Source organism: Ovis canadensis, chromosome 1, assembly GCF_042477335.2.
Source record: "Ovis canadensis isolate MfBH-ARS-UI-01 breed Bighorn chromosome 1, ARS-UI_OviCan_v2, whole genome shotgun sequence".
Taxonomy (NCBI): domain Eukaryota; kingdom Metazoa; phylum Chordata; class Mammalia; order Artiodactyla; family Bovidae; genus Ovis; species Ovis canadensis.
This window is the reverse complement of record NC_091245.1, coordinates 275509295-275535293: the sequence shown is the minus strand read 5'-3', so window position 1 is coordinate 275535293 and position 25999 is coordinate 275509295. Positions and strand designations below refer to the sequence as shown.

At 41.4% G+C, this 25999-nt stretch overlaps 1 protein-coding gene across 3 annotated transcripts in view; it reads left to right on the top strand.

Annotated features, from left to right (window-relative positions):
- Positions 1 to 25999, top strand: part of COL6A5 (collagen type VI alpha 5 chain) — a 167131-nt gene that overhangs the window by 84459 nt on the left and 56673 nt on the right. For all 3 annotated transcript variants that reach the window (XM_069568288.1, XM_069568289.1, XM_069568287.1), the window contains 8 exons: positions 54 to 116; positions 2256 to 2291; positions 2412 to 2448; positions 5406 to 5417; positions 7691 to 8178; positions 12275 to 12368; positions 12918 to 13571; positions 16884 to 16974. In XM_069568288.1, coding sequence (XP_069424389.1) covers positions 54 to 116; positions 2256 to 2291; positions 2412 to 2448; positions 5406 to 5417; positions 7691 to 8178; positions 12275 to 12368; positions 12918 to 13571; positions 16884 to 16974 — 1475 coding nt within the window. The remainder of the gene's footprint in view (positions 1 to 53; positions 117 to 2255; positions 2292 to 2411; positions 2449 to 5405; positions 5418 to 7690; positions 8179 to 12274; positions 12369 to 12917; positions 13572 to 16883; positions 16975 to 25999) is intronic.

The window sequence follows — 25999 nt, the reverse complement described above, 5'->3', positions numbered from 1 at the left end:
GGGAGTCCCCTTGGATAGAGGATGTGGAATTTCATGTATGTTTCTCCCTGCAGCTCACGGTAGGCCTGAAAGGTGAAGCAGGCTCTCCTGGACGCCCAGGCCCCCCTGGACGGAGAGTGAGTACACTTAGGAGAACTAAGTCGTGTGTGGCTTCTTAGGATGCCCGATGGAATGGGCACAGAACTCAAAGTCAGAAACACTGGGTTCAAGTCCAGGTTCTGTTTCTTGCTTCCTGGGTGCCCTTGGACGGGTCTCCGGGTCTATTAGTTTCCTTCTAAGATGATAATGACAGGTCCTGTTTGAACCACCTCCAAAGGTAGCTGCTGTGAGGATCAGATAATCAAATGTGAATGCTCTTTGTAAACTATAAAATTTCAATACAAATATGAGCTGTGACTATTAATTTTTAGGAAGTTTCAAAACAGGGATAGAACTGCATAAGCTTCATTAAGGTGTCCTGACAAGTTGATCAGTTTCCCAAGCCACTGTTGTTACGTTCCTGAACTCATGATTTAGATGCTATAGAGATATGGAGATAAAATTGCAACTTTCCTCTGTGATTGAATTACAAGAGATTCAATTACCTTTGAAGCATTCCTGAGCAGAGCCAGGCTCATCGCTCACTGGCAAGATAGCCACATCTCTATTTTAGCACCTTTTGTGTTACTGTGATATTAACCTGTTTCTCCCCTCCTAAAGAGCACAGTCAAGTAAGAGCTAAGTGCCAGTGCCTGTGTTTTGTGTGTGAGGTGCAGAAAGCAGAGTGTAAGGGAGAGAAGAAATTGCTTCCCTTGTTTTGTGCAGTAAGACTGTTTTCTGACTACCTGGAAGGGCCCTTTAACTTGCAACTTTATAAAGAAAACAAAAACATGGATCTTCTGTGGAAAACTGAATCTATAATAGAATGAGAATCAACCAGAGTAAAGGGTACTCTGATATAACCTTTTCTTTCTTTTGCATGAAGGAACTAGTGATGGTTCTTAGTCACGTAGGTGAGAATCTATTTCCTGGGTCAGTCTGGACTGGTCTCCTTTCCAGATTCTGGAGCTCGCCCTGGGGGTCCCACATCTTCCTGCTCTTGTGTTTGGCCCTGCTGGTCTAGACTGTGGCTTCTCTGTCCCAGGCCTGTGGCCCTTAGCTTCTCCTGAAGAAGTTGCTCCAAGTTATTCCAAGTCTTGGGACCTACTCTCTGCTATGTGGTCTTCTGTAGGATGTGGGCTGTCTGTCCTGTTCATTAGCTGGAAACTGTTCCTCCTTCTGTTTAAATGGCTGAGCATTCTTTTCTGCTTTCTGTTGTCACTTGGAAAGGGAAGAATGAGACTCTGCAACTTTTAGTGAGATGCATATTTCCTGATTTGGATCAGGAAGAAAATATGCCCCCAGAGGGTAAAATCATGGAGACCATCACAGTTCTGGTTAACAGTAGCAGCACACAGAGGGACTCAGCACTCAGCAGACATTTATTTAGCTGCTCATTGGATGGATGGATGGATGGATGGATGGATAGATGGACGGATGCTCAAGTTGTCGTTTAGAAAGAAGTTCTTACACTGACGTCAGTAGTTGAGCTTCTGGTGGGAGAGTCAGTGAAATTGTATAGCAGTCATGAACATGTTATAACATTTTCTGAAGCTAGCATCCTAGCTTTCACTAGCTGCCCAAAGGGATTCATATGTGTAAGCACATTAAGAAACAAATGCCAAGAAGAAGGCTGATCCTCTTAAAAGGAATTAAAAGAGAAAAAGAGAAAAACTCAGTGTCAAGAAAGGCGGCTGAGTGTGTTTAGGAGCCTTCCTTGACTCATCTCACCCGATTATGTGTACTCCTTCCACCCAACACCTTTCAGGATTTACCGGCTTGGTGTGCATGCTCCCCTGTGGAGTGTCCATTTTGCTATGTAATTGCCTTTTTCACATATAGGGTGGCTGTGTGCTGCTGCCAGAAATTTAAATATACTTCAGTAAATGCCTCTCCTTCATGCTATTCCTTGGGAAGCTTACTGTTTATAATTTTAAGTATTCTTACAAGAAATGCCTTCTAAATGTTCTATCTGCAGTACATATATCTTTAAGAAATACTTTTATTTCTTTCCTTCTTGTCATCCTAGAAAAATCACTCAGTTCAGTCTAGGTAGATATTAGCTTAATTGATCACACACTGAAACAGAAAGGTTTATACTCTTGGTGTGTATGAGGAAATAGCGTTGAAGACTCCAGTTCTTCTACTAATAACTTGCTCTGTGTTTGTTTTCCTAGGGCCCTAAAGGGATGGCAGGGCAGCCCGTCCATTCTGTATGTATCTCATTATTCACACCCACACAAAATGCAGCCCGTTCCCTGGGACATGAATATGGCCGCTTGGAAATCACCATGCTCATGTTTCTTGTTTTCTCTCTCCTTTTCCACATACAGCAATGTGATCTAATCCAGTTCATGAGGGACCATAGTCGTGAGTATCTGTGTGTGTCTTAGGGCAGCGGTGATGGGTGAGGGCGCTTAGGATGAAAGCTGTGTAGGGGATGTGGGATCAGTAGGCTGGACTCGCTGGTGGAGAAGCCATATGTCCTTGGCAGCAGGCTTGCTCTGAGTGCCTGCTGTGGGAACAGCTCATGACAAAGGTGGAAGGAAGAGACACAAGCCTTAGCTTAGAGGTGTACTTTCTAGAGTGAGAAAAAACACGCCTGTGAGATATGATGTGACCAACTCAAAAGGTGTGTGACTTAGCTCACACGGATAGCAGTTATGTACCCGGGCCTGGAGTGCATGATGTTAAAAGGGAGACCGTGGCGGTTTGAGGTTATATATATGCTATTGGTGCCTGATTGCTCAATTGTGTCCCGTGTCCGACTTTTTGAGGCCTGATGGACTGAGGCCCACCAGGCCCCTCTGTCCATGGGATTTCCCAGGCGAGAGTACTGGAGTGGGTTGCCATTTCCTTCTCAAGGGGATCTCCCTGATCCAGAAATTAAATCCAAGTCTCCTGCATTGGCAGGCAAATTCTTTCCCACTGAGCCACCAGGGAAGCCCCTATATGTACACACACACACGCACACACACACACATACACACGCACACACACGCACACACAGAAACACTGGAAACAAATATGAGAAGAGAAATCGGGAAAATGTAGCCATATATTATGTTCGGATGATAGACTTTTAGGTGGTTTTTCTTTCTTCGTGTTTCCATTGTGGTTTATAATCATGCCATACACTCACAATCAGAAGAATAGAAAATCCGAGAGACTTACTGAAGGAGATTAGATAAAAATGGAGTCTGCAGATGCATGGCCAGGAAAGACCAACAACAGAATCAAGTCTGAAATACCACAAGACCAGATGGGGAGAGGTTTGGTACCACCGTGGGTGAGCAGGCAGAGGAAGAGTTGTGAAGAAACTAGATTGGTAGGAAGAGGTGAAGCGTTTCCACATTTCAGAGGGAAAGGAATGCTACGCAGACCCTAAAGTGAAAGGATCTACAGGCAGCTGATGAAATGGAGTCCTTTAAAGGTGAGAATCAGGGAAGAAACTCAGAAAGCTGGAGTCACTAATGTCCTTAGAGGCGCAGGGATGGATGAGATTCCCAAGAATGTGCAACTAGAGAGACAGATTCGGAAACCCAAGGGATGAGCCCAGGGAGTGGCCCTAGCAACAGGGTGGACCTGACCCCAGAAAAAGGCATTGCGGAGAGTCCTGCCGAGTTTGGGCAGCTTGGGAAAAGGCAAAATGCAGCCAGTGGAGAGAACTCCAGAGTGAGGTGTTGGGTGGGGTGGGGCAGGGAACCCATGTCAAAGATGTCTCTTGAGAGCTGAACGGCTCTCCAGCACAGTGAGGGGGTGAGAACCAGCCCCGGGCTCAGGGAGAGAACAAGGGGAGGGTCACTGTGGACAGAAGAGTGTGTGACCTAAATCAAGGACAACCCGAGAGGTAGAGGGGTGGGGAGGTGAGTGCCCGCCTTGGAGGATTTGGGCTTTGAAGGGCACTTTCCAATACTGCCTGAAAGGAGTTAGGAAATTCGGTGGAGGGGAGGGAGTGGGCAGGATTTGTAACCAGACCATGGAGCTGCAGAAAGCAGAACTCAGATGGGGAAAAAGACCTTTGGAGCTAATTCAGACGGTCTTCCTTGATGGCTGACACCCAAGGCCCTGCAGGGTTAGAATCGTGCTCCATCGGGGTTGTTCTTCAGCCCTAGAACACCTCTAGCCACCCTGGGATGAGGGCCTGGGCCCTGGGAGGCTGTGGAGAATGGGGAGAGAAAGTGGTGGTTGGAATAACATAGGAGGGCCCTAGTAATTAGAGTTTTAGAAGAAGAGACATAATAAACAGGACTTTCAGGAAAAACTAAATATAAATATATAAATAAAATATAAATACTATACATAAAAATATAAAACAAGCAGCTTTGCCAGACTGAAACCCAGACAAAAGTGTCTGTTCCTAGAGTCTGTGCTTCTGGCGTCACAGCTGGGCTGGAGGTTAACCAATGGGACTTCTCAGTCAGAAGAAGGAGTCTATTTCAGGCCTTGAGATGCAGAGGAGGCGGTGGGCCCTGTGTGCCCTCTGCTGACCCTCAGCATCTCAGCAGCTGCTGGATAAAGATGAACAAACGTGCTCATAGGACTGACGTGAGGGGGCGCGGGCTGTGGGCGAGCGGGCTCACAGCTGGGTTGTTGCCAGGGCTAGTAAAGTCTTTCAGTGTCTTGGCGTAATCATTTGCTTCCAGGGTGTTGCGTAAAAGGAGCATGGAAATGGTTAGGCTTGCGCTTAAGGATTTACCATTATTTCCCCCTGATTCGTCTCATGCTTACCAAGCAAATCACTTGGAGAAACCAGATGCTCAGGAGAAAGCCTTGGGTGTTCCTTCTGTCTGGATACGGAGATCACTCAAACACAGGAGCTGTATTTTTCTTTTTTTTAAGCAGAGGCAAAGTTCATTTGGAAATCCCCACAGTTCAGCAGAAAAATAGAGGTTCCCAAGGTGTTCATCAAAGAAGACAAGAAGACCCCATATTTTAGTCCTGCCCTGCTGAACGGCTCTCAGAAGGCTGTAAAAAGAGAGACAAAACAAATTTAATTTTAGCTATCATGCCATTTGATCAGAGGCTTATCTGTTCTGTTTCTAAAACAAGTGATCAGTGATTCAAATTCTAACCAGAGTTCTGGTAATGTCTGCTGGCCAGGGCTCACAAGGAGGAAAGGTCAGGAAGACCCATGAAATAGTAGAATTCTGTGTCCATCCTCCTCTCCCTTTTAACCTTGACTTCCTGTAATTAGGAATTAGCTTCATTTGCAATAAGAGCTAAACAGAATACTAAGATTTGTTGAAATTTTGTTTTGGGGGTTATTTTCAGTCTGAATCCCAAAAATATAACAGTCTCTCTCTCTCTCTCTCTCCTTTTTATAGCTTGTTGGGAAGGTGAGTATTCTTACCATATTATTTCTCTTGCTGAACTACTTCCTGCATTCTGACAAGCCCACATACACACTACTATATATAAAACAGACTACCAGCAAAGACACTGTATAGCACAGAGAACTCTGTTCAATATTTTATAATAACCTATAAGAGAAAAGAATCTGAATATATATATATATTTATATATAAATGAATCACTTTGCTGTAGGCCTGAAATTTATACAACATTGTAAATCAACTACACGTCAAAAAGTAATAAAGTAACAGTAAAGATAAATGGGCTAAAGATTTGAAAAAGGACTTAATAAAGAAAAAAAAAAAAACCTCTCATCCCCATGAGAAAAGGGACTTCTAACCTCTTTGCAGGCACACATTCTAACTGTAAATAACTGTACACATCACGTTTGGACCTGACTGTAAAATGCTGACCACCTGGTCCCCAGCCCCTTCACAAGCTGTTCTTTCTAAGTGCTGCCACAGTTTCCAACTCATTCTCTTCACGGGGTAGTTTCTTTGCTGCTGAGCAGTTCAGGGCAAGGCCAGGTGTCTGACCTCATTCTGTTGCTCCATCTGCTGCTAAGTCTGTGGACACTGGCACCTTGGACAGGTGGTGACTCCTTTCTTCCCTTTGACCTCCATTCACACCTCTCACCTCCACGTGTCCACCACTGTCAGCCTGACCCGGAGGATGGAGGAGGATCTTTCAGGGCCTCGACTGCAGCTGGCGTTCAGTGATCCCTCAGATGACGTTGCCCCTGAAACCAGTTAGGTCAACTCCAAGACCTCCTGGTCTCCTAGAGGCCTGTTGAGATAGAGTAACAGGATCTTTGAGCTCATCCCTAAGTTTGGTGCCGTTCCCTTTAATCCCTCCCAAAATCTGATGTCTAAGAGCTCAATAAAACTTCATGGATTTGAGTTAAATTTATCAGGTACCTTGCTGGCACTAGGAAAGCGAGATATTAAAAATAAATGGAAGTTGGTACTGCCTTCTGGGGATATCGGTGATGGTGGGTCATCTATGAAGATACTTATCTACCATTTTGTTACGCATTTTTACTATAAGGTTAGGAAATACGTGCTACAGTCCATGAGGTTGCAAAGACTCAGACATGACTTTGCAACTGAACAACAAGAAACAAGATACCATTTTTCTCATTTTGTTTTCCATTGTTGGGTTTCATATTTTTTAAAATTCCTTCACAGTAAAACGTCTTGAATCAAAACACATCTTGAAATCAACACTTTCTCCACTATTTCTATTACTGAGGACAGCGGTTGGCAGATGGGATACTTTGAATGTAATGTGCTTTGGGAGTAAGCCAGATTGGGGAGAGTGAAACAGCCTGTGTATATGGAGGCTTGGCTAATTTTTAAATAATTTCTTTTTCTCTTCCTGCCTTCAAACTTTAACAAGGCTATTATTTATAATCATAGAGGAGACTCCCTGTGAAACTCCCAAGGTGCAGTTATCATAAAACCATTAGGACTGAGTTGGGGGTTACAGAGAGCTCAGTGCGAGTCTGCCGTGGCCCCTTCCTCCTGACTCCATGGCTGTCATCCCAAAGCCCCTGAAATCCCCTCTCCCCAGAAACAGCCTCTTTGTCCTCTGAAGGATAATCCCCAAGAAGGATAATGATCACTGTCTGCCTTTCCATATCACGAGCCTCCGCAGACAAGCTCCTCGAAGGTAGACCTGTGTTTGTTCATCTTCACATGTACCTCACAGTGCATGTTTCCCTGCATGTCACATGATGAATACTCCGGTATTTGCTGCATAAATGGATGAAAATCTTCTGGCTGACTTTATCATTGTTAGTAGGTCATTTCTGAAGAGGTTTTTTTTAAGAGAATAAGCTTTCAGATTTTCTGAAAAGCCATAGTTTCCTTTTAAAATTTTCTATAGAGCAAAATTCACTCTTGTTCAGTTTTTACACATGCATGATTTGTGTAATCACCACCACAATCAGGATACAGGATAATTCCATCAGCCCAAACACTCCTTGCAGTTTCTTTTTAAATAGAAGATGGAGGGTAGATGGTGAAGTCTGAACATTATATCGCCAGGTATCACTATTCTGTATTTAGGTAACACCGTAGGCTAACAAAGCAGAATCCTTTCCCTGCTTTACACATGGATAGCTCTGATTCTAGATTTGATGTGACAGCTGCATTTTCCCAGACCTCAGTGTCGACTGTCTCACTGGAGTAAATGGAATGGGCATGCCTTTTGACCCAGTGAAACACCTTAACACTTCTGACTCTCATTTTTGTAGAAAAGTGTCCTGTGTATCCAACAGAGCTGGTATTTGCCCTGGACCAGTCCAACGATATCACAGAGCAGAGATTTAATGAAATGAGGGACATCATCACTTCTATTGTCGGCGACCTTCACATCAGGGAAAGTAATTGTCCCATGGGAGCAAGAGTTGTTGTGGTTTCCTACAACTCGGGCACCAGCTACCTCATCCGTGGGTCTGACTACCGTAGCAAGAAGCAGCTTCTTCAGCTTCTCTCCCAAATAAAATATCAAAACTCTGGGGAAGTCCGAGACATTGGGAATGCGATGAGGTTTGTGGCTCGGAACATCTTTAAGCGGACGTCTGCAGGAGCAAATGTGCAGAGAGTTGCTGTGTTTTTTAGCAACGGACAAGCTGCAAGTAGGTCATCCGTCATCACGGCCACCATGGAGTTTAGTGCCTTGGATATCAGCCCCGCAGTCTTTGCTTTTAATGAAAAGGTCTACCTCGATGAGGCTTTTGGGGTAAGTACCTCCCTTGGCAATGTCTTTATTTTTAGATACTGGTACTGGCAGAATAGGAATACTGGGAAGTAGGAATCAAGTGGTCTCTTGACCCCCTTTGCAATTTTCATAGCTGTCTTGTTGCCAGAGTCCTTGAAATCCAGTTTCTAGTAAACACTGAACTGAATGCATCTTATCTCCATTTAAAAATCGAGAAACTGAGGCCCAGATTGCTGAGTTACTTCTCCCATTTTGTACAGCTACTAAGCGGCTAAATCAAGCTTTGAACTTGAGTTTGTCTGATAGAGAGGGCTGTGTCTTCTGCTGATTCAGTATTTCTCAAATGTGCCATCTCTTGGCTGTGTCTCATTGAACAACTGGTCTTAACCTGTGATGGGTGACGTTTAAGGGACTTTTGAACCCTTAATGTCGTGTAAAACTTTGATGTGTATGAACCTTTTCCCCAAGAGGAGTTCTGTCCCTTTTGGAGTCACAGATTCTCATGGGATCTGTGCTTCCTTCTTTCTCCCACCAAACATAAGAACTTATCCATTTACTGTTCTAAAATCATTCCTATTAACCATGAAATACATGCTCCTAAACCTGGGGGGAGCCATTATGTTTTCCAAGAGATTATAAAGATCTATTTTACACAAATACACACGTGTGAGTACATGCTAATTCGCTTTAGTTGTGTCCAGCTCCTTGCTACCCTATGGACCATAGCCCATCAGGCTCCTCTGTCCGTGGGATTCTTCAGGCAGGAATACTGGAGTGGGTGTGGAGTGCCATGCCCTTCTCCAGGGGATCTTCCCAACCCAGGGATCAAACCCACGTCCCTCAACTTGGTCTGCATTGGCAGGCGGGTTCTCTATCACTAGAGCCAACTGGGAAGCCCACAGGTACATGTGTTTCTACTATAAAAAGAAAAGCCCTCTATAACATGAAGAGATTTAATCTCATAAGAAAAACACAATTATTTTTGAAAATAGGAGCCTTTTGAAAATAGGACTCTTTTGAAAAGAGTCACAGTTGATCCCGACAGAAAGAATTGTAGAAAGTTAAAGTATTTTTATAAAAATATTACCTCCCAATATAGGTTATGTATTTATTTGTTTTCTTATGGTTTGTGTCCCCCTACTGGAATATAGGGTAGAGCATTCATCTGCTTTGTCTATTTCTGTATCCCCAGCACCTAGAATAGTACCTATTTGACATTGTATGCACTCAATGAATATTTGTTGAATGAACAAATGAATGAAGAGCATGTGGTTGACTCCTGTGAATAAACTTACTTGATTTACCAGGGTTGCAATTGAAGTGTTGGGCTTCCCTGATAGCTCAGTTGGTAAAGAATCCTCCTGCAATGCAGGAGACTCCAGTTCGATTCCTGGGTCAGGAAGATCCGCTGGAAAAGGGATAGGCATTTAATGTTTGACCCAGGGGAGCAGCAAGATCAATACAAAATTATACCAAAGCATCCAGTTTCATAAAAATTAGAGGGTAGAAATGTAGTAGCTACTTTCTAACTATAAGGCTGGAATGATTATAAATATTTCAAAATGCTCAGCACTTTACAGAAAAACAGAGGGGATGGTTTTTCTAATCTGTTAATTTCTTGAGGGGGAGGAAACAAAAGCAGGATCATGTCTGTGGATCGAGAGATCCACTCATCACCTGAGAATGATTTATTTCTTCCATGTAATCAAAGTATCTGTGATGCATGGTGCCTCATACAAAGTAAATGCCCAATGTACAGTCACTGAGTCACTGAATGAATACATTGAAGTACAGTTGATTTACACATTGTGTTAATTTCTGCTGTACAGCAAACAGACCCAGTTATACATATATAGTCATTCTTTTTCCATTATGGTTTATCACAATATTGAATATAGTCTCCTGTGCTATACAGCAGGCTCTTATTGTTTATCCATCCTATATATAATAGTTTGCATCTGCTAACCCCAAACTCCCAATCCTTCCCTCCTCTGCACCCCCCCCCCCCCGGCAACCACAAGTCTTTTCTCCATATCTATGTGTCTGTCTCTGTTTTGTACATATGTTCATTTGTGCTGTGTTTTAGATTCCACATATAAGTGATATGATATTTGTCTTTCTCTAGGTCCATCCATGTTGCCGGAAATGGCATTATTTCATTCTTTTCTATGGCTGAGTAGTATGGAATAGACTCTTTTTCTTTTGAACGTTTTATTTTGTATTGGGGTATAGCTGATTAACAATGCTGTAATAGTTTCAGGTGAACAGTGAAGGGATGTATGACTGGAATAGACTTTTACTTGGAATTTGTGATCAGGGAAATCCAGCTGACATCTGAAAGATGCACCTTTTTCTATTAATAGAGAGCATACTGCTACTGCTGCTAAGTCACTTCAGTCGTGTCCGACTCTGTGCGACCCCATAGATGGCAGCCCACCAGACTCCACCATCCCTGGGATTCTCCAGGCAAAAACACTGGAGTGGGGTGCCATTTCCTTCTCCAATGCATGAAAGTGAAAAGTGAAAGTGAAGTCTCTCAGTCGTGCCCAACTCTTAGCAACCCCATGGACTGCAGCCCACCAGGCTCCTGCGTCCATGGGTTTTCCAGGCAAGAGTACTAGAGTGGGATGCCATTGCCTTCTCCGAATAGATAGCATAATTGGGTGGAAATAGTGGTATGCATGTGTGCTGAGTTACTTCAGTTGTTTCTGACTCTTTGCAACCCTATGGGCTGTAACCTGCCAGGCTCCTCTGTCCATGGACAAGGACAAGTGATCTTCTCCCGGCAAGATCACTGGACTGGGTGGCCATGCCCTCCTCCAGGGGATCTTCCTGACCCAGGGATGGAACCCACATCTCTTATGTCTGCTGCACTGGCAGGTGGGTTCTTTACCACTAGCGCCACCTGGGAAGCCCAGAAATAGTTGTAATCACTACTTAAAGAAGTCAAAGGTGACTTGTGAATGTAAAATCTTTACAGGACCCAACTCCAAAAGCTGATGTATAGCACATAATCAGCTGGTACATAATCAGAAACGTGCAAAAATTCAATGCAGAATTGCAGGTCAATGGCACCCCATTCCAGTACTCTTGCCTGGAAAATCCCATGGACAGAGGAGCCTGGAAGGCTGCAGTCCATGGGGTCGCTGAGGGTCGGACACAACTGAGCAACTTCACTTCCACTTTTCACTTTCATGCATTGGAGAAGGAAATGGCAACCCACTCCAGTGTTCTTGCCTGGAGAATCCCAGGGACAGGGGAGCCTGGTGGGCTGCCATCTATGGGGTTGCACAGAGTTGGACACAGAGTTGGAGATAGGAATGAGGTTTTAATATCTAACCCAGTGAGTGAATCTTGTGGTTATCTTGTGGCAGTTGTCTTATAAAATTGAGCTGCTGATACAGTTTCTATGTTTCCTTAGGTTATGTTTAGGATCAGAGGGGGATAGTTTGTATGTGTGTGTGAGTGTGTATGTTTGTATGTGTGTGCATACATGAAGATGCATAGAAGAGAGCAATGAGCAACAATGCAAGGTGATGGTGACTGGTCAGGTGTTTTTCAAACTCTTGAAGTGGGTGCACAGTGAATTCTTGATGATGTTACCAAGTCCAAGCTTGCTCTGCTTGTTGAACAACAGGCCAGTAAATCTGGAGACAAGGTGTTGAGGCAAGTTGTAATGACTTTATTTGGAAAACTAGCAGGCAAGATGACCAACTCATATCTCAGAATAACCTCTAAAAAGCCATCTTATTGGGGTGTGAAGGCCAGTTTCTTCTATAAAACACAGAGGGGAGATGGGAGGTGAGGAAGTAAAGTAAAAAGGCCATTAATCTTGCAAATATCTCCTGGAATAGTCAGCCTCAGGTAGGGATGTGTTAATTTCTTCTTTCCTGTAGCCATTCACAGGCGGACAGAATCACCTGTGACTCTGAACAAAGACACTTTGGTTTAACATTCAGGCGGAGGGTCAGGGTTCCCCAAGGCAATTTTGTATGGACAGTATCCTTTCAGTGAACAAAAGCAATGGGAAGCAAACGTTAAAGAAACAGATTCTCGCCTGTAACAATGATGACTAAAGAAAACAATCAAATGAGCATATATTTCTTTTTCAATGCAGTTTGACAACACAGGAACATTTCAGGTGCTTTCTGTTCCTCCAAATGGGGAATATGCCCCATTAGAAAGGCTTCGGCGCTGTACACTTTGCTATGGTAAGACTAATGAAAAAGAATTTATTGGGCTGAAACATTTAAATGCCTTCTGGGTGAGTTATTAAATCTATCTTTATCAAAGATTTTTGATTGTAGGTTCTATTTTAAGTTTTTCAGTCTTTCAACACCATATGTCAGGGTTTCAATCTCTGTCATGTTGGATGTTTCCATAGAATGTAAAAATTAGTTTAGAAGATTATCCCAATTGATTTGGCTCTTCCTGGGGCAATGTGATAGTTTGTATCAAATGCTTCTGAAATATTAAAAATATTTTCTAAATGAGTTTGGACATGAATTATAGACTTCAAATATACATGTTACTTATATCTACTTTCAACAAAGATGTTCCCAAATTGTCTGCTAGTGGTCGTAGAAATTATGAGGAAGTTGAAAATTCCATATTAATTTAAATGATAAGGTATTGAAGTTGAAGAGGTATTGATCAGATGATTAATTTTTGATAATCAGTTCCTTATTCACTGGAAGATCTCAACCAACAGTGTCTCCTTGTGCCAACACTGAACCAATGGTGAATCTCTGTGTTTTCAGATAAATGTTTTCCAAATACTTGCAAGAAAGAAATTGTCTTACCTGAAAATTCGTACATGGATGTCGCCTTCCTCTTAGACAATTCCAGAAATATAGCAAGTGATGAGTTTAAGGATGTGAAAGCCTTGGTGAGCTCAATGCTTGATAACTTTGACATTGCCTCAGACCCTATGGTATCAGACTCTGGTGATAGGATTGCCTTGTTGAGCTATTCTCCTTGGGATAGGAGAGAGAAGAATGTGGTAAAAACAGAGTTTGAGTTTACAACTTATAACAGTCAAGCTCTGATGAAAAGGCACATTGAGACTAACCTCCAGCAGCTAAATGGGGAAGCCACCATTGGCCATGCCCTACTGTGGGCCGTGGAGAATCTCTTCCCAGCAACGCCCAAGCTAAGAAAATACAGGGTCATCTTTGTGGTCTCCGCTGGAGAGAATCGTGAGAGAAAGGAATTCTTGAAGAAGATGGCTCTGAGGGCCAAGTGTCAAGGCTATGTCATATTTGTGATTTCCCTGGGTTTGACACCTGAGGAGGACATGAAGGAGCTGGCCAGTCACCCGCTTGATCACCATCTGATACAGCTGGGGAGAATTCATAAACCAAATCTGGATTATGTTGTGAAGTTTTTAAAGCCATTTGTGTACTCAGTGAGACGTAAGTCACTATATTTTTTTTTTGGTCTCTTTGTTTTAATAAATTAGTGTTTGTTAATAGTATTGATAACCCAAGATATCCCTGTATCTATAGCTTACCAAAATATATGAATTAGGTGGTGAAAGGGTGAGAGGAATAGGACACATCTTGGTTATACCTTATTTATACCTGAGTCATGAGACCTCTTTCATGATAGAATGTCTCTTAGCCAAAAATCTCAGCACTATAACGCACAGAGTGACTTCAGATCTCCTAAACCACACTTACTCAACCTAAACAAGTTCTTGCAGCCCTTATGTGGTCTCCAGGCTGAACATTTAAATAAAAGTTTTCCCTGCTACACCTGGTTTATTTCCAATCTTGGCATACCTGGAGACCTGTGTGAAAGTGCCACCCTCCAAAAGTCTAAGCATACAAATCACACAGGAATCTTGTCAGAATGCAGGTTCTGATTCAGTATGTGTAGGGTGGAACCTGAGATTCTACATTTCTAACAGGCTCCTCAGCAATGTCAGTGCTTCTGGTCCACAGATCATACTTAGAGTAGCAAAGTTCTAGGCCAATGTACTACAAAGTGTCACCCATTGGACCAGTGTTAGTCCATAAGCTGAAGAGTAAAGAGAGAAATACACAAATTGATAGCAAGCATCTAGAAACTTTTAGAGCAATTTGACATGGCCACATTATACAAGTGTAAGAATGTGTACTTTGACTCACTAACAAAAGATAAACCAAAAGGATCAGTCTGCAAAGGGCTGGAAATAAAAATACCTTGTCCTTCACCACAAGTGGTTCAATAAATGCTCTTTCCAGACAGACAGTTCTCAGCTGGGGATGATTTTGCCCCCCAGATAGCATTTGGAAATACCTGGAGACATTTTTATTTGTCACAACTAAGGGAGAGGATACTACTGGTGTTTAGTGGGTAGAGACCAATGCATCCTTGCTAAGTCACTTCAGTCATGTCCAACTCTTTGCGACGCTAGGGACTGTAGCTCGCCAGGTTCTTCTGTCCATGGGATTCTCCAGGCAAGCATACTGGAGTGGGTTGCCCTGCCCTCCTCCAGGGGATCTTTCCAACCCAGGGATTGAACTTGCTTCTCTTATATCTCCTGCATTGCCAGGCTGGTTCTTTACTACCAGCACCACCTAAGTAGAGACCAAGGAGGCTGCTAAACATCCAACAATGCGTAGGATGCTTCCCCCACAATAAGGAACAATCCAGCCCAAAATGTCAGTAGTATTGAGGTTGAGAAACCCTGCTCTAGAAGACCCCATGAAATCAGAGCTGAACCTCTTCTTTCTGAGAATCTGACAGGTGTAGAGTTAGGTTCTGCTGGAACCAATTCCACCACCTTAGGATTCCAGAGTCACCCTAGTATTCAAGGAATCTCTAACACTACCATGGTGACAACATCTTGGGAGCTCACTCTTCATTGCAGAAGGAGCTTCTCTTTTTTCTTGCAATTCATGTTTGATTGAAGAATCCAATAATTGCCCCTTTGAGAACATCATGTTATTTCTTTACCTCTAAATCCTTCCATTGTAATGCACCATTATATTATGAAAGAAGAAAGAAAAAGTACTTCCAAGTAAATGTTGATACTGACTTTCCTGTGAGAGTTTTTTATTTTATAGTCATTGAAAGAGTTATTTTAGACAGACTATGATATGTCTCTCTTACGCACGTACAAAAAGGGAATATACAGGTAGTGCTCGTGATAAAGAACCTGCCTACCAATGCGGCAGACATGAGAGACGCAGGTTCCATCCCTGGGTCGGGAAGATCCCCTGGAGGAGGGCATGGTGACCCACTCCACTATTCTTGCCAGGAAAATCCCATGGAAAATCCCAAAGAGTCAGACACAACTGAGCATTCATGCACGCATACATGGAATAGACTTGGTTAAAGCATTCTGAAAACTTCTTATTCAAAATTTGATCTTGTGAGTTCTTTCTTAAGAGTCATCAATCAATAGCCATCTTTTCCCATGTGATATTGTTCTTTATGCCATCAAGACCTTTTTTGTCTTCTTAAAAGTTTTTTTTAATTGGAGTGTGTTGTGTTAGTTTCAGGAATATAGCAAAGTGAATGTTATACATATACATATATGTACATATATGTGTACATACATATACACTTGTTTTTAGATTCTTTTACATGCAGGTCATTACAGAATTCCCTGTGCTATACAGTAGATCCCTATTAGTTATCTATTTAATATGTAGTAGTATGTATATGTCAATCCTGACCTCCCAACTTATCACCCTTCCTGATAATCACCAAGGAGCAGCACTTTAAAAAGACTCCACAAAACAACCCCAAGCTGGTCTTGCTGGCCTATTAAGTTAGGCCTCACTGTTATTCAAGCTGGCTTTTCCATGATTGCCTTCGGAGCCGTGTTGTTAAAGGTGTGGCATTCACTGCCTTTCCATATCCACTTGATTTGTAGAGGTTGAAAGTTTCTTTTACTACCCAGAGTTTTTTCCTACAATTCAACAAGTTTTGGAGCTGGCACATTTACTGTTCCCACATGCACAAGCGAAGACAATGGCATCACAATTCCTTTCTCATCAACAATAGCTTTCAGCCTCAGTTAATTAGAAGACAGTTTCATTTCAAAGAAACAGAAAATACTGCTCATCTTAGAACCAGAGAAATATGATTATTATAAAACCATAAGCATTCGCAGATGTTTTCATGGAGTCTTTGATCCTTCAATGGTCAAAGGTCTCCTTTCACTGAAACTGATTTATTTTCCTGAATAAGGAGGGAAATTATATACTTCTCAGTATCCCACAGTTTATAGAACAACAATGGGAAGAGGTAATGATATATTATTTAGGTCAGTAAGCTAAAATATCTCCTGGGACTATTTTCCCCCCTAGGAAATCAGTGTTAATTGGTGCAGAAACACAGACATAGCATTATGTAATAAAACATTACCTCTTCTATATTTCAGCTATTAGCACAAGTCTGAGTGAAGCAAGTTTTATAGAATTAGAATAAAAATTTCCCTAGATCATGTCAGCCTGAACATATGGAAATCAAATGTCTCTGGCTCACAATGAACTTTTCAAATGAACAATTTGAGGAAGTCCCTGGTAATTCTCTGGCTGAAAAATACTCTATAATCAAATTCTGAATGCTATTTCCAGTTGCTACTATTTTCTGTTCTCATGCCAGCCAAATTGTGCTGAAATATTTTAGTGACATTTATTGCTTCATGAAGATTCCTACCGCAGTTCTCTTCCCCTTAGCACATACAATTTATAGTTTAAAATTTAACTATTGCTTTCCTCTCTCAATAGGAGGATTCAATCAGTACCCACCACCAGTGCTTGAGAATATCTGCAAACTCATTGATTCAGAAGATGAGGAAAATCAAAGCATCGGTCTCCCGTGAGTTGGAAAGCTCTGATATTTATCAGTGACCGTTGATTGACTGAGCCGTGTGTAACCGGCTGATGTCAGGTATTAGGTGGAGGAAGCTGACGAGGTCTCTGACGAAAGGCTCTTCACGTGTTCCACAGTCTGTGGCAGGAGTTACACATCAAGCATGCTTTCTGGATTGATGGATTCTATGACATCCTCATTAGCTTATTGCATTTTTGCTTTAAAATTCATGGTTTCCTCAGAAATTTCCATATTGAATTTTTACCCCAGAATAGAACCCAGAATTCAGCCTCACCTATCTCAACCTCACTTCCCATCTCTCCACATCATGAGCACAGAGTTCTGGCTACACTGGACTCTTGTCTGCTTTGGGTGAACTGCTCTTCCACCCTTCTGGACCTCTGGTCACACTCCCTGAGACCTTGTTCCTCCCAGTGAAGCCCTACCATCCCTCAAGGCCCTGATTGAAGCCTTTTCCTCTTCAAAGCCCATCTTTACTCTCAGCCAAAATCCAGAGTTGTATCTTTCTTAATTCCATTTAACACCTCTGCTGTGGCGTTTATTACAGTTTATCCCATTGTCTTGTCTCCCTGAAGCCTGGGGTTCCGTGTGGTTCGTTGTTTCATTCCAAAATCGTAGTATGAAAGACCCCTATGACATCATTGCATATGTACTCAGTTCAGTCAGTTCAGTCGCTCAGTCGTGTCCGACTCTTTGCGACCCCATGAATCGCAGCACGCCAGGCCTCCCTGTTCATCACCATCTCCCAGAGTTCACTCAGACTCACGTCCATCAAGTCAGTGATGCCATCCAGCCAGCTCATCCTCGGTTGTCCCCTTCTCCTCCTGCCCCCAATCCCCCTCAGCATCAGAGGCTTTTCCAATGAGTCAATTCTTCACATGAGGTGGCCAAAGTACTGGAGCTTCAGCTTTAGCATCATTCCTTCCAAAGAAATCCCAGGGCTGATCTCCTTCAGAATGGACTGGTTGGATCTCCTTGCAGTCCAAGGGACTCTCAAGAGTCTTCTCCAACACCACAGTTCAAAAGCATCAATTCTTTGGCGTTCAGCCTTCTTCACAGTCCAACTCTCACATCCATACATGACCACAGGAAAAAACATAGCCTTGACTAGATGGACCTTAGTTGGCAAAGTAACGTCTCTGCTTTTGAATATACTATCTAGGTTGGTCATAACTTGTCTTCCAAGGAGTAAGCATCTTTTAATTTCATGGCTGCAGTCACCATCTGCAGTGATTTTGGAGCCCAAAAAAATAAAGTCTGACACTGTTTCCACTGTTTCCCCATCTATTTCCCATGAAGTGATGGGACCGGATGCCATGATCTTCGCTTTCTGAATGTTGAGCTTGAAGCCAACTTTTTCACTCTCCACTTTCACTTTCATCAAGAGGCTTTTTAGCTCCTCTTCACTTTCTGCCATAAGGGTGGTGTCATCTACATATCTGAGGTTATTGATATTTCTCCCAGCAATCTTGATTCCAGCTTGTGTTTCTTCCAGCCCAGCGTTTCTCATGATGTACTCTGCATAGAAGTTAAAGAAGCAGGGTGACAATATACAGCCTTGACATACTCCTTTTCCTATTTGGAACCAGTCTGTTGTTCCATGTCCAGCTCTAACTGTTGCTTCCTGACCTGCATACCGATTTCTCAAGAGGCAGGTTAGGCAGTCTGGTATTCCCATCTCTTTCAGAATTTTCCACAGTTTATTGTGATCCACACAGTCAAAGGCTTGGCATAGTCAATCAAGTAGAAATAGATGTTTTTCTGGAACTGTCTTGCTTTTTCCATGATCCAGCGGATGTTGGCAATTTGATCTCTGGTTCCTCTGCCTTTTCTAAAACCAGCTTGAACATCAGGGAGTTCACGGTTCACATATTGCTGAAGCCTGGCTTGGAGAATTTTGAGCATTACTTTACTAGCATGTGAGATGAGTGCAATTGTGCAGTAGTTTGAGCATTCTCTGGCATTGTCTTTCTTTGGGATTAGAATGAAAACTGACCTTTTCCAGTCCTGTGGCCACTGCTGAGTTTTCCAAATTTGCTGGAATAGTGAGTGCAGCACTTTCACAGCATCATCTTTCAGGATTTGAAATGGCTCAACTGGAATTCCATCACCTCCACTAGCTTTGTTCGTAGTGATGCTTTCTAAGGCTCACTTGACTTCATTTTCCAAAATGTCTGGCTCTAGATTAGTGATCACACCACTGTGGTTATCTGGGTCATGAAGATCTTTTTTGTACAGTTCTTGTGTATTCTTGCCACCTCTTCTTAATATCTTTTGCTTCCGTTAGGTCCATACCATTTCTGTCCTTTATCGAGCCCATCCTTGCATGAAATGTTCCCTTGGTATCTCTAATTTTCTTGAAGAGATCTCTAGTCTTTCCCATTCTGTTGTTTTCCTCTATTTCTTTGCAGTGATCACTGAAGAAGGCTTTCTTATCTCTTCTTGCTATTCTTTGGAACTCTGCCTTCAGACACTTATATCTTTCCTTTTCTCCTTTGCTTTTCACTTCTCTTCTTTTCATAGCTATTTGTAAGGCCTCCCCAGACAGCCATTTTGCTTTTTTGCATTTCTTTTCCATGGGGATGGTCTTGATCCCTGTCTCCTGTACAATGTCACGAACCTCATTCCATAGTTCACCAGGCACTCTATCTATCAGATCTAGGCCCTTAAATCTATTTCTCACATGTCTGACTCTTCGTGACCCCATGGACTATAGCCCATCAGGCTCCTCTGTCCATGGCATTTCCCAGGCAAGAATACTGGAGTGTGTTGCCATTTCCTTCTCCAGAGGATCCTCCTGACCCAGGGATTGGATCCACATCTGCACTGGCAGGTAGACTTTTTTTTTTTTTTTTTTTACCACTGAGCCATCAGGGAAGCCTGCACATGTAAACAATTTTCTTTAAATTTTTATTTATGAATGAATACACAAGTTATTAACCTGAATGGATCTTGAACCTCAGCTAGAAGGAGAACAGCCTATTTGGTTGCTCTGTGCTTCTCTATTTCACCTACCTTGGATCCCTGACTGTAGCCTGTGAAAGCCCAGAGTTAGGCCCATAACGGCCCTGCCTGGTCACACGGCAATTAAGTAAAGAGCTTCTCAGAATAGATGCAGTCTTCCCCATATATCCAGGAGCAAAATGGCAAGATTAAAGTGTTCCTGTCATGTCGGTAGTATAACAGGAGCATCTATCAGCTCACACCTCCCGAAGGACAATACGGCACTGATGTCCTACGAAGCAGGGTTTCCTAGTGTGGAATAGATAGTAATCTCATTTAAAGGGAAATCCATTCTTACAGAGCTATACTCTAACATAATGTCATTTAGGCGTGTACAGAAATTAACTAGCTGAATACCATATGTGTGGAGTTCCTAAGCAACTATCAAACAAAAACAAATTTGTACATCAAACCCAAGGAAATTTAATAAGACACTAATTTAATGTATTGGATGATTCTGTTTTGCCCAAATAGAGTTCCTAAAAACAAAAAAGCATTTATAGCCAAGTCATGGAAGTTATCTAAATGTCCATTGACAGATGAATGGTTAAAGAAGATGTGGTACACACACACACACACACACACACACACACACACACACACACACACACGATGGAATATTACTCAGCCATAAAAAATGAAACAATACCATTTGCGGCAACATGGATGGATCTAGAGGTTATCATACCAAGTGAAGTAAGCCAGACAAAGAGAAACAAATATCATATGATATTGGTAATATGTGGAGTCTAAAAACGTGATAGAAACAAACTTATTTATGAAACAGAAACAGACTCACAGACTTAGAAAATAAACTTGTGCTTACCAAAGGGGAAAGATCAAGGAGGCGGGATAAATTAGGAGTTTGGGATTAACATATACACAATGAAATTAAAGTGAAGTAAATAAAATAAGTAATCAACAAGGACCTACAGTATAGCACAGAGAATGATACTCAATATCTTATAGTGACCTATAATGGAAAAGAATCTCTATGTGTGTATATATATACACACACTCATATATATATGTATGTAACAGAATCTCCTTGCTGTACACCTGAAACTAACAAAACATTGCAAATTAACCATACTTCTATACATTTTTAAAACGTAGTGCATATTGGTAAGATATATAAAACGATGCCTGCTGCAGAGTCACCTCTTCTCTCAGCTTGCCTTCTTGATCCCATCAGGCCTTGATTCTCCAGCGCTCGTCCTCACCTACACTGCCATAAAATGATCATTCCCACTCTATGTCATCATCTCATCTGGGTTTTGCTTGATTTGAATGTATTATTGATATATTATGTCAGACTTTATTTCCTTTCCTCTCTCAACAGTTCAAGTACTGCCAGTGGGTGCCAAACACCAGTATCAGTGCAAATGTAAACCTGGATTTGAAATTGCATATAGAGCTCTGGTAGCTTAGAGGGTAAAGCATCTGCCTGCAAGGCAGGAGACCTCAGCTTGAACCCTGGGTCGGGAAGATCCCCTGGAGAAGGAAAGGACACCCCACTCCAGTGTTCTTGCCTGGAGAATCCCATGAATGGAGGAGCCTGGTAGGCTACAGTCCACGGGGTCGCAAAGAGTCAGACATGACTGAGCGACTTCACTCACTCACTCATAGAGCCATTCATAAAATAAGAATAAAATTATATTGAATGTTTTTTATAATCGTCTAAATAAAAGCAAAAATATTTTCAAACTATCATTCTTACTCCAAAGATGTAAATAATAAGTTCCGTTTTTAGGAGGAATGATGTCAATGAAATATGCTTTATATAGTCTTATTCCTCTCAGGGAAGTTGATAGCAACTTAAACGACTATATTCTAGGTTTTCTGTGGAGGCTGATATCAGTCTGAGACACATTATTTGGTTTTCCCAAGACACCTATGAGTTTCTTCTCATTTATCCAAAACTCAGTGACAAATTCAGTTCAGTTCAGTCGCTCAGTCATGTCCGACTCTTTGCGACCCCAAGGACTGCGGCATGCCAGGCCTCCCTGTCCATCATCAACTCTGAGAGCTTGTTCAAACTCATGCCTATTGAGTCAGTGATGCCATCTAACTATCTCATTCTCTGTCATCCCCTTCTCCTCCTGCCTTCAATCTTTCCCAGCAACAGGGTCTTTTGAGTCAGTTCTTCTCATCAGGTGGCCAAAGTATTGGAGCTTCAGCTTCAGCATCAGTCTTTCCAATGAATATTCAGGACTGATTTCCTTTAGGATGGACTGGTTGGATCTCTTTGCAGTCCAAAGGACTCTCAAGAGTCTTCTCCAACACCACTGTTCCAAAGCATAAATTCTTTGGTGCTCAGCTTTCTTTATGGGCCAACTCTCACATCGATACATGACCACTGGAAAAGCCGTAGCCTTGACTAGACAGACCTTTGTTGGCAAAGTAATGTCTCTGCTTTTTAATATGCTATGTAGGTTGGTCTAACTTTCCTTCCAAGGGGTAAGTGTCTTTTAATTTCATGGCTGCAGTCACCATCTGCAGTGATTTTGGAGCCCAAGAAAATAACTGTCACTGTTTCCACTGCTTCCCCATCTATTTCCCATGAAGTGATAGGACCAGATGCCATGATCTTAGTTTTTTGAATGTTGAGTTTTAAGCCAGCTTTTTCACTCTTTCACTTTCATCAAGAGGCTCTTCAGTTCCTCTTCACTTTCTGCCATAAGGGTGGTGTCATCTCTGTATCTGAGGTTATTGATATTTCTCCTGGCAATCTTGATTCCAGCTTGTTCTTCTTCCAGCCCAGCGTTTCTCATGATGTACTCTGCATAGAAGTTAAATAAGCAGGGTGACAATATACAGCCTTGACATACTCCTTTCCCAATTTGGAACCAATCTGTTGTTCCATGTTTGATTCCAACTGTTGCTTCCTGACCTGCATACAGATTTCTCAGGAGAAACCAGACCTCAGGTCAGGTGGTCTGGCATTCCCATCTCTTTCAGAATTTTCCACAGTTTGTTGTGATCCACACAGTCAAAGGCTTTGGCATAGTCAATAAAGCAGAAGTAGATGTTTTTCTGGAACTCTCTTTCTTTTTCTATGATCCAACAGATGTTGGCAATTTTGATCTCTGGTTCTTCTGCCTTTTCTAAATCTAGCTTGAACATCTGAAAGTTCTCAGTTCACGTACTGTTGAAGTCTCTCTTGGAGAATTTTGAGCATTACTTTGCTAGCATGTGAGATGAGTGTGGTTATGCATTAGTTTGAACATTCTTTGGTGTTGCCTTTAATTTGTTTCATTTGATTTATTTGATTTATCTCAAAGTATTAAATAATATTTCATAGGCTCCAAGCAAATGGGGGGAAAGGGGAGGATAACTGAGAATTTACAAAAATGTATCAGTATATGCTTGTTAAGAAATGAAGTATAGTTGATTTACAATATTATATTAGTTTCTGGGGTACAGCACAGTGATTCAGTACTTTTACAGATTATATTCAAAGTTGTTACAAGATAATAGCTATAAGTCCCTGTGCTATACAAAATATTCTTGTTGCTTATCTATTTTATACATAATAGTTTCTTATCTCTAATCCCATACCGCTAACCTGCCCCTCCCCCATCTTCTCCCCTCTGCTAATCACTAGTTTTTTCTCTGTGTCTGTGAATCTGTTTCAGTTTTGCTATATACATTAATTTATACTATTTTTTATATTCCACACATAAACAATACCATACAGTATTTGTGTTTTTCTCTCAGACTTACTTCAGTTCAGTTCAGTCACTCAGTCGTATATGACTCTTTGTGACCCCATGAACTGCAGCACTCCAGGCCTCCCTGTCCATCACCAACTCCCGGAGTTCACCCAAACTCAAGTCCATCAAGTCAGTGATGCCATCCAGCCATCTCATCCTCTGTCGTCCCCTTCTCCTCCTGTCCCCAATCCCTCCCAGTATCAGGGTCTTTTCCAATGAGTCAGACTTACTTAACTAAGTATTAATATTCTCCAGGTCTATTCATGTACCTTCAAGTGGCAATATTCCATTCTTTTTATGATTGAGTAATGTTCCATCATATATATATATAGCACATCTTCTTAAACCATTCATCTGTTGATGAACACTTGGGTGCTTCCATGTCTTGGCTATTGCAAATAATACTGCTATGGACATTGTGGTGCATGTATCTTTTCAGATTAGTATTTTTTAGTGATTTTGTTTTCTTCTTATATATGCCCAGGAGAAGAATTGCTGGATCATATGGAAGCTCTCATTTTTTTTTTTTTTAAGGAACCTCCAATACTGTTCTGCCAAATGGCTGTACCAGTTTATATCCCCACTCAGGGTACAAGGGTTCCCTTTTTCTATATTCTCTCAACCATTTGTTATTTTGAAGTTTTCTATTCTGAGAAGTGTGAGGATATATCTCATTGTGGTTTGTATTTTTCTGATGATTAGCAATGTTGAGCATCTTTTCATGTGCCTGCTGGCCATCTGTATGTCTTCGTTGGAGAAATATCTGTTTAGGTCTTCTCTCTTTTTTTAATTGGATTTTTTTTTTTTTTTTTTTGGGCATGGAGCTGCATGAACTATCTATCTCTTTTGAATATTAACCCCTCACAAGACATTTCATTTGCAAATATTTTCTCCTGCTCCCTATGTTGTATTTTAGTTGTATCAATGGCTTCCTTTCCTGAGCAACAGCTTTTAAGTTTAATTTAATCCTGTTTGTTTCTTTACTTTTGCTTTTATTTCTTTTACCTGAGAAGACAGTTCCAAAAAATATTTCTCTGATTCATGCCTATGTTCTCTTGTGAGAGTTTTGTGGTTTCTGGTCTTAACATTTAGGTCTTTAGTCTATTTTGAGTTTATTTTTGTGTATAGTGTAAAGAAATGTTCTAATTTCATTGTTTTACATACAGCTATCCATTTTCTCACACTGCTAGTTGAAGAGATTGTATTTTCTCCATTGTACATTCTTGCTTTCTTCTGTCATAGGTAGATTAATTGGCCATAAGTGTGTGGGCTTGTTTCTGGGCTCCCTATTCTGTTTCATTGATCTATGGATCTGTTTTTGTACCAGTACCTTGCTATTTTGATTATTGTAGCTTTGTAGTATAGTCTGAAGTCTGGGAGAATGGAATCTCCAGCTTTTTTTTTTTTTTTTTTTTCAAGCTTGTTTTGGCAAGTCAGGATCTTTTGTGATTTCATTTTAATTTTAGGATTTTTTTTTTCTAGTTCTGTGAAAAATTTTAATGGATATTTTGATAGAAATTGCATTAAATCTGTAGATTGTTTTGTGTGGCATGTCCATTTTAACAATATTAATTCTTCCAACCCAAGGGCAAATGGTATCTTCTATTTCTTTGTATCATTTAAAATTTTCTGTATCAATGTTTTATTATTTTCGAGTATAGGTCTTTTCCCTCCTTGGTATTTTATTCTTTTTAATACAATTTTAAATGGGATTGATGTTTTGCTTTCTCTTTCTGAGAGTTCATTATTAGTATACAGAAAACAATAGATTTCTGTATATTAATCTTATGTCCTGTGACTTTGCTTAATGCATTTATTGGTTCTGATACTTTTGGGGTAGAGCCTTTAGGATATTCTGCATAAAGTCTCATTCCACCTGCAAATAGGGACAGTTTTGTTTCTTATGTTCCAATTTGGATGCCTTTTATTTCTTTTCCTTATTTGATTGCTGTGGCTAGAACTTTCAAAATTACATTAAATAGAGGTAGTGAGAGTAACTATCCTTGTCTTGTTCCTAAAGTTAGAGGAAAACCTTTCTGCTTTTCTCCATTGCATATGATGTTAGCTGCAGATCTGTCATAAATGGTCTTTATTATATTAAGACATGTTCCTTCTAAACCCACTTTGATCATGAATGGAAGTTGAATTCGTTAAATGCTTTTTCTGCATACATTGAGATGATCGTGTGGTTTTATGTCTTTCCTTCTGTTAATGTGGTATATCACACTGATTGATTTGTGTACTTTCAGCCATTCTTGTGTCCCTGGAATAAATCTGATTTGACATGTGGT